Genomic DNA, 16,526 nt, shown 5'->3' with positions numbered 1-16,526 from the left:
GGGGGGGGAGAGGTGTAGACACCTCACAGTTTTGGGGTGCTGACAACCACACAAGTCCCTAAGTAAGCCCCCCCCCACCAAAGCCAGAGCAATTGGCTGTGTATGGGGTGGGGGGAGAAAGGGGAAACGGCTACTGCTTTCATACACTGCTTGTCATCCTTCTTGTGCTTTGCCACTTTAGGGAACAGGCTACGAGACCACGTGGGCCATGCCTGATCCTGCAGGCCTCTTCAGATGTTCCCAAAAGGAGCTCCATTCTACAGCATGAAGTGTCCCTTCTGAATAGCAAGGTTTTGCTACAAACAACGAAGAGCAGCAACAATAACACAGCCTTAGGGTCTCTCATGGTGCTCTGGCTGGTATTCAGATGCACTGCCCCTGAATATGGAGGTTTCAATTAGCCCTCAGCTGATGCTGGACTTCTCCTCTTCCTCGAATTCGCCGGCTCCCCTTTTAAAGCATTCCAAGCCAGCAGCCAGAAGTATATCGCGTGGCAGTGAGTTTTGACTCTGTGGGAGAGCCTCCGCTTGGCATGCAGGAGGTCCCAGGTTCAGTCCCCAGCATGTTCAGAGGAGCAGGTGCTGCGGCTGCCAGTCTGAGCAGACAGTACTGACCTTGAGGGCCCAGCGGCCTGATTCACTAACAGGCAGCTTCATCATGTGTTCATGAGTTCCACCAAGATACATTCGGTCCGGCGGTCTGAAGCAATGTTCCTTCTAAATCGCAGAGTCTCGTGAGCAAAAATTCTACTTTGTGAGCTCCTGGCATTAAAGTTGTGAGCTATTACTGCAGAAATTATTGTGCTCTGGGGTCATCCTTCCTGAGCTAAGATGAAAATCTGTGAGCTGGAGGCTAAAAACCTGTGAGCTAGCTCAGCTCAGAGGGAACAGTGGTCTGAAGCAGTAGAAGGAAGTTTGAGTCCAGCGGCTCTTTAAAGACCAGCAAAGTTTAAATCTGGGCATCGGCTTTCCAGTGTTTTCACAAAAGTGCCTACTGCACACAATTAGGCAAAGTAGGCACTGGTCTATGGGCCCCCACGCCTTTGGGGCCCCAGGCTAGCCCCCACCCTGTGTTTTTCCTGCTTGCAGCCCTCCCAGCCCGCACACGCAGCCAGCAACTGAGTCGCTCTTTGCCCCGCTTGCCTGGTGCAACGGCTGCTGGCATCCTTGCCAAGTTTGCCTCTCTCTGCCTCTCCCCTGCAGCTTGGTCAAAGGGGCTTTTGAGAAGGGGCTTTCAGGCTCCAGTGGGGGCTGCAGGCAGCAAGGCGGGGGCTCCGACTCTGAGATCATTTGTGAGCCCCTCCCGCCCAAGGTTTTAACTGCCGCGGGGCCATCACAGGGTTTAATCCAGCATTGCACACCAGAGCTTCTGCCCAGAATCTTAAAGATATTCCTGAATTTGAAATGGGTTCCGCCACCAGGCGCAGTGTGAAGACAGAGGTCCTTTCTTTGTCCTGCCTCGTTTCTGCAGCTGGAAGCAGCGGGGAAGGGCTGGGTCCAAGGGGCTGGTTCTTTAGCCTGACCTAGGCAGAGGGCTGCTTCCTTCCCCATGTAGGAACTTATAAGGCAGCAAGACCAGCCCCATCATGCCTTGTGAGCAGTGCTTCCAATCCCAAGGGACCAATACGCTCTCTAAACTAAGCAAAATTTTTACTTTGTGAGCTACTGGCATTAAAATTAACATTCTGAATAAAACTCCGTTGGTCTTAAAGGTGCTACGGGACTCCTACTTTGTTCTATGGCATTGAAGTTAGGGGGAGGCATTTGTGAGTTTCCTGCTTTGGGCAGGGGGTTGGACTAGAGGACCCTTCCAACTCCTTTATGATTCTAACAGGCTTCCTCCTCGGGAGGTGGTGGGCTCTCCTTCCTTGGAGGTTTTTCAGCAGAGGCTAGATGGCCCTCTGACGGCAATGAAGATCCCGTGAATTTAGGGGGAGGGGTTTGTGAGTTTCCTGCATTGGGCCGGGGGTTGGACTAGATGACGCTGGAGGTCCCTTCCAACTCCTCTGTGATTCTAACAGGCTTCCTCCTTGGGAGGTGGTGGGCTCTCCTTCCTTGGAGGTTTTTCAGCAGAGGCTAGATGGCCCTCTGACGGCAATGAAGATCCCGTGAATTTAGGGGGAGGGGTTTGTGAGTTTCCTGCATTGGGCCGGGGGTTGGACTAGATGACGCTGGAGGTCCCTTCCAACTCCTCTGTGATTCTAACAGGCTTCCTCCTTGGGAGGTGGTGGGCTCTTCTTCCTTGGAGGTTTTTCAAAAGAGGGTAGATGGCCATCTGACAGCAATGAAGATCCCGTGAATTTAGGGGGAGGTGTTTGTGAGTTTCCTGCATTGGGCCGGGGGTTGGACTAGATGACGCTGGAGGTCCCTTCCAACTCCTCTGTGATTCTAACAGGCTTCCTCCTTGGGAGGTGGTGGGCTCTCCTTCCTTGGAGGTTTTTCAAAAGAGGGTAGATGGCCATCTGACAGCAATGAAGATCCCGTGAATTTAGGGGGAGGTGTTTGTGAGTTTCCTGCATTGGGCCGGGGGTTGGACTAGATGACGCTGGAGGTCCCTTCCAACTCCTCTGTGATTCTAACAGGCTTCCTCCTTGGGAGGTGGTGGGCTCTCCTTCCTTGGAGGTTTTTCAAAAGAGGGTAGATGGCCATCTGACAGCAATGAAGATCCCGTGAATTTAGGGGGAGGTGTTTGTGAGTTTCCTGCATTGGGCCGGGGGTTGGACTAGATGACGCTGGAGGTCCCTTCCAACTCCTCTGTGATTCTAACAGGCTTCCTCCTTGGGAGGTGGTGGGCTCTTCTTCCTTGGAGGTTTTTCAAAAGAGGGTAGATGGCCATCTGACAGCAATGAAGATCCCGTGAATTTAGGGGGAGGTGTTTGTGAGTTTCCTGCATTGGGCCGGGGGTTGGACTAGATGACGCTGGAGGTCCCTTCCAACTCCTCTGTGATTCTAACAGGCTTCCTCCTTGGGAGGTGGTGGGCTCTCCTTCCTTGGAGGTTTCTAAACAGAGGCTGGATGGCCATCTGACAGCAATGAAGATCCTGTGAATTTAGGGGGAGGTGTTTGTGAGTTTCCTGCATTGGGCCTGGGGTTGGACTAGATGACGCTGGAGGTCCCTTCCAACTCCTCTGTGATTCTAACAGGCTTTCTCCTTGGGAGGTGGTGGGCTCTCCTTCCTTGGAGGTTTCTAAACAGAGGCTGGATGGCCATCTGACAGCAATGAAGATCCTGTGAATTTAGGGGGAGGTGTTTGTGAGTTTCCTGCATTGGGCCGGGGGTTGGACTAGATGACGCTGGAGGTCCCTTCCAACTCCTCTGTGATTCTAACAGGCTTCCTCCTTGGGAGGTGGTGGGCTCTTCTTCCTTGGAGGTTTTTCAAAAGAGGGTAGATGGCCATCTGACAGCAATGAAGATCCCGTGAATTTAGGGGGAGGTGTTTGTGAGTTTCCTGCATTGGGCCGGGGGTTGGACTAGATGACCCTGGAGATCCCTTCCAACTCCTCTATGATTCTAACAGGCTTCCTCCTCGGGAGGTGGTGGGCTCTCCTTCCTTGAAGGTTTTGAAACAGAGGCTAGATGTCCATCTGACAGCGATGACGATCCTGTGACTTTAGGGGGAGGCGTTTGTGAGTTTCCTGCATTGTGCAGGGGGTTGGACTAGATGGCCCTGGAGGCCCCTTCCAACTATGATTCTAAGTTGCTGCATCACTGCTCTGGGGCCATCTTTCCTGAGCTAAGACATAAAAGCGCGAGCCAGAGGCTAAGAAACTGTGAGCTAGCTCCCAGTGCCTCCTCTTCGAGGGAACGCTGCAAGGGACGCCCCCGGAGGCCGGGCCTTTGCGGAGAGAGCTCGGAGCGCCGCGCCCTGGCCAGCCCCAGCTGCGCCTGCAAGGGCGACAGGGAAATACGGCCACAGGGGCGCCCTCCCCTCCGCGGGTGATTACGGTAGATAGCGCGGCCCTGGGATTGGCCCGGCGCCCCGCCTGGCTCCGCCCTGCCGTCAGCTGGCCGCGAGGCCGGGTCATATGAGCGGCTGTCACGTGTGCCTGGCCCCAGTCGGCAGCCAGCCCGGATCTCGCTTGGGCTGCGCTCGGCAGGGAAGGGAAGGTGAGGCAGCTCGGCTGGGGATGAGGCTGAGGCAGGGCGGGACTGGGGGTTCCCCGCGTCTTCCTGAGCGCTCCTCTCTCCTTCCCTCCCCGGCAGATGCTGCGCTTTTCTGGATCTTGGCTGCTTCTGGTAGCTGCTGCTCTTGGCGGGGTCGGGGCGGCGCCGCCGAAGCACGAGGTGGGCTACCTGCCGGGGCTGGCTAAACAGCCCTCCTTCCGCCACTACTCGGGCTACCTGGATGTGGACCAAGACAAGCATCTGCACTACTGGTAGGCGGGGGGGGGGGGGGTGTCCGGTCCGGCGCTCGCCCACCTCCAGGTTAGGGGGAGGTATTTGTGAGTTTCCTGCATTGTGCAGGGGGTTGGACTGGATGACCCTGGGGGTCCCTTGCAACTTTATGATTATGTTATTCCAAGTTTCCACAGGTTTCTTTGGGAGGTGGTGGGCTCTCCTTCCTTGGAGGTGTTTCAACAGAGGCTAGATAGCCATCTGACAGCAATGAGGATCCTGTGAATTTAGGGGAAGGTGTTTGTAAGCTTCCTGCATTGCACAGGGGGTTGGACTAGATTACCCTGGGAGTCCCTTCCACTAAACTCTATTATTCTAAGCTCTCACAGGCTTCCTTGGGAGGTGGTGGGCTCTCCTTCCTTGGAGGTTTTTAAATAGAGGCTAGATGGCCATCTGACAGCAATGAGGATCCTGTGAATTTAGGGGGAGGTGTTTGTGAGTTTCCTGCATTGTGCTGGGGGTTGGACTAGATGACCCTGGAGGTCCCTTCCAACTTTGTGATTCTTACTGACCAGCTGTCCCCTCCTCCCTCCCTCCCTCTCTCCCTCCCAGGTTTGTGGAGGCACAGGGCCCTGACGCAGCGGACAAGCCCCTGGTGCTGTGGCTGAACGGCGGGCCCGGCTGCAGCTCCGTCACCGGCCTCCTGACCGAGCACGGGCCCTTCACGGTCAGTAGCAGGCCGCTGGGGGGGAGGGGCATAGGTGCCGGGAGGGGGGGGATGCTGGGGGCCGTGAGCAGCATGCTCAGCCATTTGGCATTCTTCCCCCCTCCCCATTCAAAGTGTTTCTGGCCCTTGGCCTTTGTGAACGGCTGGCAGCACTGAGAGACGGATGGCGCAATGAGGCCCAGGTGTGGCTGTGCCCAGCCTCTGTGGGTTTGCAGTGGGCCAGCTGGTGGAGGGCGAGCCGCTTTTGGCTCTTGACGGCGGCTGTGGCTGCTTCTCTTGTAGATTCAGGAGGACGGTGCCACCCTGGAGTACAACGACTATGCCTGGAACAAGGTAGGGCATCCCTGGCTTCTGCCAACCCTCGAGAGGCCCGTTGGGAGCCAGGAGATGACTGCTGGCCCTTGGGGGTGTCGTAGAGGGCGGGTGGTGGGGGCAGCGGGGCCCGTTCCTGGCTGCAGGCGTTGTCGGCCTTAAGATGTGCCTGTCTCTTCTGGCGCTTGTTTCCTCGCAGCTCGCCCACATTCTGTACCTGGAGTCTCCCGTCGGCGTCGGCTACTCCTATTCGGACGGCAAAGACTACCGGACAAACGACACTGAGGTGCTTGCTTGCTGGGGGCTGGGCTCTCCCCGCCTGCTGCTGACTCTCCGGTCACTTCCTCTTCCTTCCTTTCTGTCAGGTGGCCCGAGTAAACTACCTCGCCCTAAAGGCCTTCCTTCGCCTCTTCCCGGAGTACTGTGGCAAGGACCTCTACCTCACCGGCGAGAGCTACGGGGGCATCTACATCCCCACCCTGGGTGTGCTGGTCATGCAGGACCCCAGCCTCAACTTGAAGGTGTGCAGGGGCAAGACAGGGCGGGGGGAGATCAGGAGCCGTCGTAATCGCCCAGGGAAGCAGCTTGGGTGGGGCAGTGATGGCACAGAATCCTGTGGGCAAAAACGAGATTGCTGCCAACCTTGCGTGGGCGGTTCCTAGGCGCTGCCGATTGCAAGCTGCTGGCACCGTGCCTGGGCTCCGGAGGGTGTTGCTGTAGGTGAAGCCAGGTTGGCATTCAAACCCCTGAGGCTCAGCAGGAATCTGCAGTTGGCATCTGCTCTGGTGTCTTCCAGCAGCAGCACCTCAGAGCTGCTTTTAGATTGGAACTGAAAGCAGAGTGGAGGAAGTGACCAAACTTCTCCCTGTCCCAAAAGTGCCAGGGGCATGACAGGAACAAGAGCGTTGGGGACAGAGCAAAAGCACTTCACAGTCTTCTCGCATTCAGGGCCAGAATATATTCGTTGTGTCTATTTGTGTTTTGTTTGGGTTATGGATGGGGAGAGCCAGTTTGGTGTAGTGGTTAAGTGTGTGGACTCTAATCTGGGAGAACCGGGTTTGATTCCCCACTCCTCCATTTGGAGCTGTTGGAGTGGCCTTAGTAGGTCAGCCATAGCTCTCGCAGGAGTTGTCCTTGAAAGGGCAGCTTCTGGGAGAGCTCTCTCAGCCCCACCCACCTCACAGGGTGTCTCTTGTGGGGGAGGAGGGGAAAGGAGATTGTAGGCCGCTCTGAGACTCTGTCCTTGAAAGGGCAGCTGTTGTAAAAGCTCTCAGCCCCATCCACCTCACAGGGTGTCTGTTGTGGGGGGAGAAGATATAGGAGATTGTAGACCGCTCTGAGACTCTGTCCTTGAAAGGGCAGCTTCTGGGAAATCCCTATCAGCCCCACTCACCTCACAGCGTGTCTGTTGTGGGGGAGGAAGGTAAAGGAGATTGTAGGCCGCTCTGAGACTCTGTCCTTGAAAGGGCAGCTGCTGTGAGAGCCCTCTCCAGCCCCACCCACCCCGCAGGGTGTCTGTTGTGGGGGGAGAAGAGATAGGAGATTGTAAGCCGCTCTGAGTCTCTTGACAAGGGCGGGGTATAAATCTGCAGTCTTCCTCTTATTCTCTGTGGCCCGGCTAACGATAACTTAGCGTTGTGAGATGTTTGTTATGGAGCAAGGCCTTGAAGACCCGCTTCAGTCTGGCTCAGCCGTGCATCTCTTTGCTGAATGCTGATGTGGTGCTTTTCTGCTAGAACCCAGGATGCAGAGTGGCTTTAGAAACCTTTAAAGTCACAGGCAGCCTAAGATGAGAGTATAATCGCATATTTTAAAATGCTGGCTAGCCCAGTTTTGGAAGCTACGCACCGGATGGGAGACCACCAGGGAAGTCCAGAATAGCAATACCGCCTCTGAATGTCTCTTGCTTTGAAAACTGTGGCGGGCAGTCATGTGTCACATCAGGGAGGGGCTTTGGTGAGGGAGGGGAGCCCCAGAGGCAGCGTTGCAGCCAGAGAGGCCCTGATCCGTGATCTTCTCTGAAGGGCGGTGCAATTGCACAAGGAAGCTCCTAGGGGATCTCAGGGTCTTGCGCGGGAGGAGCGAGACTCCTATGCGGCTTCCGTTCTGTGTGTCCTAGGGACTTGCCGTGGGCAACGGCCTCTCCTGCTACGAAACCAATGACAACTCTCTGGTGTACTTTGCCTACTACCACGGCCTTCTGGGTACCAGGTGAGGACCTGCTTGCTGTGAGGGGAGGGGGAGGGAGGGAGGGCAGGGCCTGGTGCTGCCAGCTCCTGCGTGGGCGGAAGAGAATCACCCGGGGGTCGCTGTCTCTCTCCTCCTGCAGGCTGTGGACAGACCTTCAGAAGTTCTGCTGCCCCAAGGGGAAATGCAACTTCCACGACAGCTCCAGTGTGAATTGCACCCTTGCTGTGAGTGTGGGAGTCGTTGTCTTGGAGGGAACCCCCCTTCCACTCCGCTGCGGCTAGGCCGGCCTCCTGCCTCCGGGGCCATGTGTATGTTCAGTGGGGAGGGGTCTGCCTCTTCTGCCACTGTTTGGGCTGGACCAGGACTCTTTTGTGGCTGACTGTAGATGGTAGAGGTGATCCGCATCGTGGATGAGTCTGGCCTTAATATCTACAACCTCTATGCCCCGTGTGCCGGTGGAGTGCCCGGAAGCTTCAGGTATGTGTGCCCGGCTACCTGCCTCCTAAGGTGGGGCAGTGTGGTCTGAGTGAACAGCAGTTCTTTGAAAACATCTGTTTGTGGCGGGGGCTTGAAGAAGACCGTAGATTATGCCCTACCCTCCACTCTTAGTCTCAGAGTGGCTCACAATCTCTTTTACCCCCCGCACCCCACGACAGACACACTGAGAGGTGGGTGGGGCTGAGAAAGCTCTCACAGCAGCTGACCTTTCAAGGCCAATTCCTGTGAGAGCTCTGGCTGACCCAAGGCCATGCTAGCAGGTGCAAGTGGAGGAGTGGGGAATCAAACCCGGCTCTCCCAGATAAGAGTCCTCACACTTAACCACTACCCCAAACTGGTTGAGCTCAGGAGATGCTCTTCTTCCAGGTACCACGATGGGAAGCTGGTCACCCACGACCTGGGCAACAACTTCATCAGGCAGCCAATGCGTTACTCTTGGAGGCAGGTGAGAGCAGGCCAGGTGGCTTTCCTGTCTTCCATTGGGCAGGAGCCCCCCCCTCTGAATTTGCAGGGGAAGAGGGCTTTGACAGCTGCTGGAGCGTGGGGGGAGGGGTGCTGAAAGTAACATGAGAGGCATTAGAAGGCTTTTAGCCCTTTTCCTGTGGCTGAACTCCCCTTTTCCGGGAGCATCACGGTTTCTGTGGCCTCTGACTGTGGAGCTGGCCCCGTTTGGTAATTCCTGGCGGCAGCTTCAGCACTTCCAACCGTCAGCATCCAGAGTCCCACAAGGAGTGGGTTGGACCCCACAGGCAAGACTTGAGTGATCAATGGCCAGACCCATTTACCAGATTACGCCTGGGATAGAGAAGGCAGAGAAAGATCATCCTTTTCTCCCTTTCTCTTAATACAAGAACTCGTGGGAATGAAATTGCTGGATAAATTGAAAAAAGGGAATCCTTCTTCACTCGAAGTGTGATTTACACATGGAATTCACTGCCACAGGACGTGGTGGTGGCGGCTACAAGCATAGACAGCTTCAAGAGGGGATTGGATAAGCGTATGGAGCAGACATCCATCAGTGGCTATTAGCCACAGCTTATCATTGAAACTCTGTATGGGGCAGTGATGATCTGTATTTTTGTGTTTGGGTGGGGGGACAGTGGAAGAGCTTCTAGCCCAACTGGTGGACTTCTTGATGGCACTTTGGGGTTTTTTGAGCCACTGTGTGACACAGAGTGTTGGACTGGAGGGGCCATTGGCCTGATCCAACAGGGCTTCTCTTATGTTCTTATGTGACACAGAGTGTTGGACTGGATGGGCCATTGGCCTGATCCAACATGGCTTCTCTTATGTTCTTATGTGACACAGAGTGTCGGACTGGAGGGGCCGTTGGCCTGATCCAACAGGGCTTCTCTTATGTTCTTATGTGACACAGAGTGTAGGACTGGAGGGGCCATTGGCCTGATCCAACAGGGCTTCTCTTATGTTCTTATGTACTTTCTCCATCCCATGCATAATCTTGTAAACTTCTATCACCCCGCAGCAGACGTTTCTCCAAGCTAAAGAGCCCCAAGCGTTTTAACCTTTCTTCATAGGGAAAGTGTTCCAAACCTTTAATCCCAAGGTTTATAAAGATAGCCCTTACCTTTCACCCACTTTTCTACTGACCTAGATTTTCAGCCTAAGCTGTTAGCAATACGAATGCTTAATAGCGCTGAATAGCTTGGACACCTTGTTGCCGATTTCAGAAGGGAATCAACCCCAAATTCCTTCCTTTTGACTCTGGTTCTACTACTCAGCTTGGGCGAGGGCGGTGACGAGGAAGGGCAGGTTTGAAACTTGAAGTCACTCTTGGACATTTCCTCCCTGCGCCTCTTCCTCAGAATCTGCTGGCGATGCCCGTGGGCAAGAAGGGGGTGCGGCTCGACCCCCCCTGCACCAACACCACCGCCCCCTCCAACTACATGAACGACCGGCAGGTGCGCAAGGCCCTGCACATCGCTGACGATGCCCCCCAGTGGGAGATGTGCAGGTGAGGGGCTGCGCCTGGGGTTGGGGGGTGTGGGGGCGGTTGCTTGGGAGTTGCCTGACTCCGCTGCCGTCTCCTCCTGTGCAGCTTTGACGTGAGCCGGGGCTATAAGCGCATCTTCAGCAAGATGAACGACCAGTACCTGAAGCTGTTGGGCACCATGGTGAGGAAGGGGCGGGGCCGGGCCGGAGCTGCCTCTACCCGGAATGTCGGGGGGGTGGGGCTTGGTTGGGGTACACTCATCAGTTGGCTCTCCCACAGAAATACCGCATCCTGCTGTACAACGGGGACGTGGACATGGCTTGCAACTTCCTGGGTGACGAGTGGTTCGTGAACTCCTTGAACCAGAAGGTGGGTTTGAGCCGCGTGCGCTGGGGCGGGGGAGGCAGCTGCTGCTGCGGTTCTTAAGCAAGCCCACCGCCATGGTTTTGCCGCCGGGCTGTTGAAGACGTCTAGTCCTCATGGAGGCTGCAAAACTATGAAGGTGCTGCTGCGAAGGCAAGAGCTTCCAGCGGGGGCAGCGTCCCCACCCCTCTCCCCTGTCTCCTCTCAACTCCCCTCAGCTGCTTCTCAACCAGTGTTCTCTCTAAGCTGAGTTAGTGTGAGCTAGCTCAGGTTTTTTTAGCCACCGACTCACACATTTTTGTCTCCGCTCACGAAAAATGGCCCCAGCGCAAGCTGATTGATGCAGGGGCTCACAACTTTTGAGGCCAGTAGCTCACGAAGTAGAAGTTTTGCTTGCAAGGCTCCGCAGCTTAGAGGGAGTATTGTTCTCAACCCAGCACAAAGTTCTGGTCAACTTCTTGCCAAGCAGAGAACTAGTTTTAGGGTTTGTAGAATCTTTCGGGCTCAAGTGCCGTGTTCTACTGGAGAAAGTTTTCCTTCCAGACGTTTCGTTCTCAGCTGCGGAGAACATCCTCAGTGGCGTTGCAGCCGGAGCAGGCGCTCTGACCTTCTTGGCTGCTGTGCATTGAGTGAGAACTAGTTTGCCTCCCTGCTAGAATGCTTCTGATACAGAGATAAACAGGGTGGGGATTTGGTGAGGCCCAAGTTTTTGGCTACTGCTCCTTGAAGAAGGGGACTGAGACTCCTTCCGAATGGTGAAGTGGGTCTGGTTTGGACCCGGAAGTAGCTGCACCCCTTGTAGATTCTGGTACTTCTCAGCCCTTGTAGATTCTCAGTACTTCTTGAGCAGCTTCCTCAGCCCTTTAGCGGATCTCGCTGGCGGTGCAGGATGACCCTCAATGCCCTCCTCTCCCACCCCACGTCTCCTGTCCTTCGGCCTGAGGGCCTGGCTTATAGGACCTGCTTCTTGGCCTGTGTGGAGGCTTGGGCAGCCACTTCCTTGAGCTTCTGGAAACATCTGCACACCTAATCAGACGCACTCTCACCACTGGGTGGCCTAAAGCTGTGTGCGTGTGTTGTTGTTTCCCCCCCAGGTGGAAGTCAGCCGTCGGCCCTGGATCTACACAGACGGGAACGGTCAGGACCAGATTGGGGGCTTTGTGAAGGAGTTCACCAACATCTCATTCCTCACCATCAAGGTAACTGTGGGACTCTCTTATGGGGGGAGGGGGGATTCTGCATGGCTGGAACTCACCCTAATGTGTTTCAACCTCCCCCTTCGGCTCCTCTGGACAGAGAGCAGGGGGCAGTGGGCAGGGGAACTGAGTTGCCTTCATTCCACAGAGGGTTGGACCAGATGACCCTTGGGAGCCCTTCCAGCTCTGTTTCTCCCTCACTCCCCCCCCCCCCCAAGTGAACTCGAACTGCAGTGGGCCCCCTGGCCTCCCTCTCCCCTGCCTGCCTTGGTGGGATGAAGGGTTGGGGGGGTTTCTCTGGCGCAGGAGGAGGGGCTGGGATCCCTCGGTAAACCTGACTTGATGGACTGCAAACTGGGGGGGGGGGTGTTAATGACAAACCCCCTGCCACAAGATGTGCCGGCAGCCACTGTCTGGTTTGGCGAGACTAGCAGAAGCACATATGAACCTCTGAAGCTGCCTTCTACTGAATCAGACCCCCCTCGGTCCATCCAAGTCAGTCTTGTCTACTCAGGCTGGCAGCGGCTCTCCAGGGTCTCAATCTGAGGTTTTTCACGCCTCCTTGCCTGGACCCTTTTAGTTGGAGATGCCAGGGACAGAACCTGGGACCTTCTGCTTACCAAGCAGATGCTCTACCACTGAGCCACAGCCCCATTCATAGCTCTCCAGGGTCTCAAGCTGAGGTTTTTCACGCCTTCTTGCCTGAACCCTTTTCAGTTGGAGATGCTGGGGATTGAACCTGGGACCTTCTGCTTACCAAGCAGCTGCTTTGCCACTGACCAGCAGCCCCATTCATGGCTCTCCAGGGTCTCCAGCTGAGGTTCTTCACGCCTAGTTGCCTGGACCCTTTTGAGTTGGAGATGCCGGGGATTGAACCTGGGCCCTTCTGCTTCCCAAGCAGATGCTCTACTACTGAGCTACCAACCCTCCCCCAAAGGTTTTGAGAGATTCATTGTTTATATGAACATCTGAAGCTGCCTTCTACTGAATCAGACCCTCCTTGGTCCATCAAAGTCAGTCTTGTCCACTCAGACTGGCAGCGGCTCTCCAGGGTCTCCAGCTGAGGTTTTTCACACCTATTTGCCTGGACCCTTTTGAGTTGGAGATGCCGGGGATTGAACCGGGGACCTTCTGCTTACCAAGCAGCTGCTTTGCCACTGACCAACAGCCCCATTCATGGGTCTCTAGCTGAGGTTCTTCACGCCTACTTGCCTGGACCCTTTTGAGTTGGAGATGCCGGGGATTGAACCTGGGACCTTCTGCTTACCGAGCAGATGCTCTGCCACTGAGCCACCGTCCCTCCCCTGTTGCCTATTAATGGAGGTGATTAAGTGGAACCTCCACTGTCCAAAGCAGCCTACCTCTGAGCGGCAGTTCTTGGGGGCAGGTTTCTCGGTCTGCCCTCAGAGGCCACAGCGGTCAGCCTGCAGCCGAAGCCTCGCCCCGATCGCAGCCAGGAGAGAGCTGGGCCGGGGGTGTGTGTGAGTGTGTGTGGAGCCACTGAGGCCAGGAGTGTTTGAGGAGTGCCGTGACTCTTGGTGTGCCCCCCTTGCAGGGTGCAGGCCACATGGTGCCCACAGACATGCCACGAGCCGCCTTCAACATGTTTGAGCGCTTCATCAACAAGAAGCCCTTCTAGCGCAGGGGCCCTCTGTCTCCGGCACCCGGGGTGCTGCGTCTCCATCTCTCCCCCAGCGGGGCTGCTGCTGCTGTTGTCGCGATCGCAAAGTGTGGTGACTGCAAAGGCCGGATCCTGCACTCCCAGCTCCCAGCCGGGGCAGCTCCCAGCACTGACTCTGCCCCCACCCTGAAGGCACCCTGGGCTTCCCTGGTGGTCGGGGAGGGGTGTGTGTCTGGGCCGGGGCTCCCCTTCTCGCTTTCTCTTTTGCACTGTCTCTGGGTGGGGCAAAGAGGCCTCTGCAGGGGTCTCCGTTCTCAGCCCCAGTTCTCAATCACTTCAGAGGATGAAGGAACCGGAATTGCGGGTCACAAGGGCAGCCTGGCTGGGCCAGGGTTTGGCTGCACCCCCAATCGCTGGAACTCGGGTGGGCGGGGGGTGCAGGGAATGCGATTAAACCGTTTTCCTGAGGAGCGGCAGCTCTGTGTTTCCTTCTTCCATCGTCAGAGGGGCCCCCCACACCCTCACCATTTGGCTGAATGAGGCTGGTGGAGGAGCAGCCAGGCAAATCTACAGAAGAGGAACCTGCTCTCTTCTGGCTTCCGTTCAGCCGCGTGCGGGTGGAGGTGGGGGAGACTCCAGGCCCCCTCTTCTCTGCCTGTAGGGCAGCCTCCCCGAGCCCCTTTCTTCCGTGACATCACCAAGGACTGAGTTTAGAGGTTGACAAGATGATGCACGGGATAGAGGAGGTGGAGAAAGGAGGACTTTTCTCCCTTTCTCACAATACAAGAACTCGTGGGCATTCAATGAAATTGCTGAGCAGTCGGGTTAGAACGGATAAAAGGAAGTTGTCCTTCACCCAAAGGGTGATTAACATGTGGAATTCACTGCCACAGGAGGTGGCGGCGGCTACAAGCATAGCCAGCTTCAAGGGGGGTTTGGATAAACATCTGGAGCAGAGGTCCATCAGTGGCTATTAGGCATAGCTTATCGTTGGAACTCTGTCTTGGGCAGTGATGCTGTGTATTCTTGGTGCTTGGAGGGGCACCGTGGGAGGGCTTTGAGTGTCCTGGCTCCACTAATGGGCCTCCTGATGGCACCTGTGTGTGGGTTTTTTTGGCCCTTGTGTGACACAGAGTTTTGGACTGGATGGGCCATTGGCCTGATCCAGCATGGCTTCTCCTATGTTCTTACAGAGCAGAGGTCCATCAGTGGCTATTAGTCACAAGGTATTTAATACTCTGTTCTGAGGCAGTGATGCTCTGTATTCTTGGTGCTGGGGGGGCGCACAGTGGGAGGGCTTCTAGTGTCCTGGCCCCACTGATGGACCTTCTGATGACACCTGGGTTTTTCTGGCCACTGTGTGACACAGAGTGTTGGACTGGATGGGCTATTGGCCTGATCCAACAGGGCTTCTCTTATGTTCTTTTGTGACACAGAGTGTTGGACTGGAGGGGCCACTGGCCTGATCCAACAGGGCTTCTCTTATGTTCTTATGTGACACAGAGTGTTGGACTGGAGGGGCCACTGGCCTGATCCAACAGGGCTTCTCTTATGTTCTTATGTGACACAGTGTTGGACTGGAGGGGCCGCTGGCCTGATCCAACAGGGCTTCTCCTATGTTCTTATGTGACACAGAGTGTTGGACTGGATGGGCCACTGGCCTGATCCAACAGGGCTTCTCTTATGTTCTTATGTGACACAGAGTGTTGGACTGGATGGGCCACTGGCCTGATCCAACAGGGCTTCTCTTATGTTCTTATGTGACACAGTGTTGGACTGGAGGGGCCGCTGGCCTGATCCAACAGGGCTTCTCCTATGTTCTTATGTGACACAGAGTGTTGGACTGGATGGGCCACTGGCCTGATCCAACAGGGCTTCTCTTATGTTCTTATGTGACACAGAGTGTTGGACTGGATGGGCCATTGGCCTGATCCAACAGGGCTTCTCTTACGTTCTTATGTGACACAGAGTGTTGGACTGGATGGGCCACTGGCCTGATCCAACAGGGCTTCTCTTACGTTCTTATGTGACACAGAGTGTTGGACTGGATGGGCTATTGGCCTGATCCAACATGGCTTCTCTTATGTTCTTAGGCTTCAGTGCCAATGTCTGTCTCTTGCCATTTCTGATAACATTCAGGTGGGCAGCCATGTCGGTCTGAAGTAATGGAACCAAGCTTGAGTCCAGTGGCTCCTTTACGACCAACAAAGTTTAATTCTGGGTTATCAGCTTTCAGGAAGTGGGCACACACACGGAAGCTTATATCCAGAATTAAACTTTATTGGTCTCAGGGCTTTTTAGGCCACACCCCCCTGATGTAGCCAATCCTCCTGGAGCTTACAGTAGGCCCTGTCAGAAGAGCCCTGTAAGCTCTTGGAAGATTGGCTTCATCAAGAAGGTGTGGCCTAATACGCAAAGGAGTTCCTGCTACCAAAAAGCCCCTGATTGGTCTTAAAAGGTGACATGGGATTCTTACCATTTCTGTAACCCGCCTAAGGTGTGACTGGGCCAGGGGAGGGGAACCAGGTACTATATTGTTTAGTTCAGAATTCACTGACTCGCAAGCAGAATAAGCTCTGTAGTACATTTACTAATTGGTTAAAAAAAAAAGGTAAAGGTAGTCCGCTGTGCAAGCACCAGTCGTTTCCGACTCTGGGGTGATGTTGCATCACGACATTTTCACGGCAGACTTTTTTTACGGGGTGGCTTGTCCTTGCCTTCCCCAGTCATCTATGCTCCCCCCCCCCCAGCAAGCTGGGGACTCATTTGACCGACCTCGGAAGGATGGAAGGCTGAGTCAACCTAGAGCCGGCCACCTGAACCAGCTTCCGTCAGGATCGAACTTGGGTCGTGAGCAGAGAGCTTCAACTGCAGTACTGCAGGTTTACCGCTCTGCACCACAGGGCCGCTTTACTTAGGGGGGGGGGGGGTCAAAGGTCCAGGAATTCCCTTCCTCATTGCTTAAGAACATAAGAGAAGCCCTGTTGTATCAGGCCAATGGCCCATCCAGTCCAACACTCTGTATCACACAGTGGCCTAAAATATATATATATATATATATATATATATATATATATATATATATATATATATATATATATATACACACACACTTTTGCTAATTGCTAATAGCCACTGATGGACCTCTGCTCCATATTTTTATCTAAACCCCTCTTGAAGATGGCTATGCTTGTGGCCACCACCACCTCCTGTGGCAGTGAATTCCACATGTTAATAACCCTTTGGGTGAAGAAGTACCTCCTTTTATCCATTCTAACCAGACTGCTCAGCAATTTCATCGAATGCCCACGAGTTCTTGTATTGTGAGAAAGGG

At 55.0% G+C, this 16,526-nt stretch overlaps 1 protein-coding gene across 1 annotated transcript; it reads left to right on the top strand.

Moving 5' to 3' along the window:
* The first annotated feature begins 4,052 nt into the window (after nucleotides 1–4,052).
* CTSA (cathepsin A) lies at nucleotides 4,053–13,662 on the top strand. Its single transcript, XM_060263834.1, has 15 exons — nucleotides 4,053–4,106; nucleotides 4,203–4,375; nucleotides 4,947–5,061; nucleotides 5,344–5,394; nucleotides 5,573–5,659; nucleotides 5,739–5,894; nucleotides 7,493–7,584; nucleotides 7,703–7,787; nucleotides 7,949–8,040; nucleotides 8,428–8,506; nucleotides 9,885–10,033; nucleotides 10,118–10,193; nucleotides 10,292–10,381; nucleotides 11,470–11,574; nucleotides 13,127–13,662. Exons 2-15 carry the CDS (start codon nucleotides 4,203–4,205, stop codon nucleotides 13,208–13,210), a joined length of 1,434 nt encoding a protein of 477 aa, XP_060119817.1. The 5' UTR covers nucleotides 4,053–4,106; the 3' UTR covers nucleotides 13,211–13,662.
* Nucleotides 13,663–16,526: the final 2,864 nt, after the last annotated feature.

The sequence above is a fragment of the Heteronotia binoei genome, chromosome 2 (genome assembly GCF_032191835.1).
Source record: "Heteronotia binoei isolate CCM8104 ecotype False Entrance Well chromosome 2, APGP_CSIRO_Hbin_v1, whole genome shotgun sequence".
Classification (NCBI taxonomy): domain Eukaryota; kingdom Metazoa; phylum Chordata; class Lepidosauria; order Squamata; family Gekkonidae; genus Heteronotia; species Heteronotia binoei.
This window is presented reverse-complemented; position numbering and strand designations above follow the sequence as displayed.

Coding starts and splice junctions, on each gene's coding strand:
- CTSA (XM_060263834.1), top strand. CDS start 4,203: ATGCTGCGCTTTTCTGGATCTTGGCTGCTTCTGGTAGCTGCTGCTCTT. Junction 5,395..5,572: donor ACGACTATGCCTGGAACAAG/GTAGGGCATCCC, acceptor GTTTCCTCGCAG/CTCGCCCACATTCTGTACCT. Junction 11,575..13,126: donor TCTCATTCCTCACCATCAAG/GTAACTGTGGGA, acceptor CCCCCCTTGCAG/GGTGCAGGCCACATGGTGCC.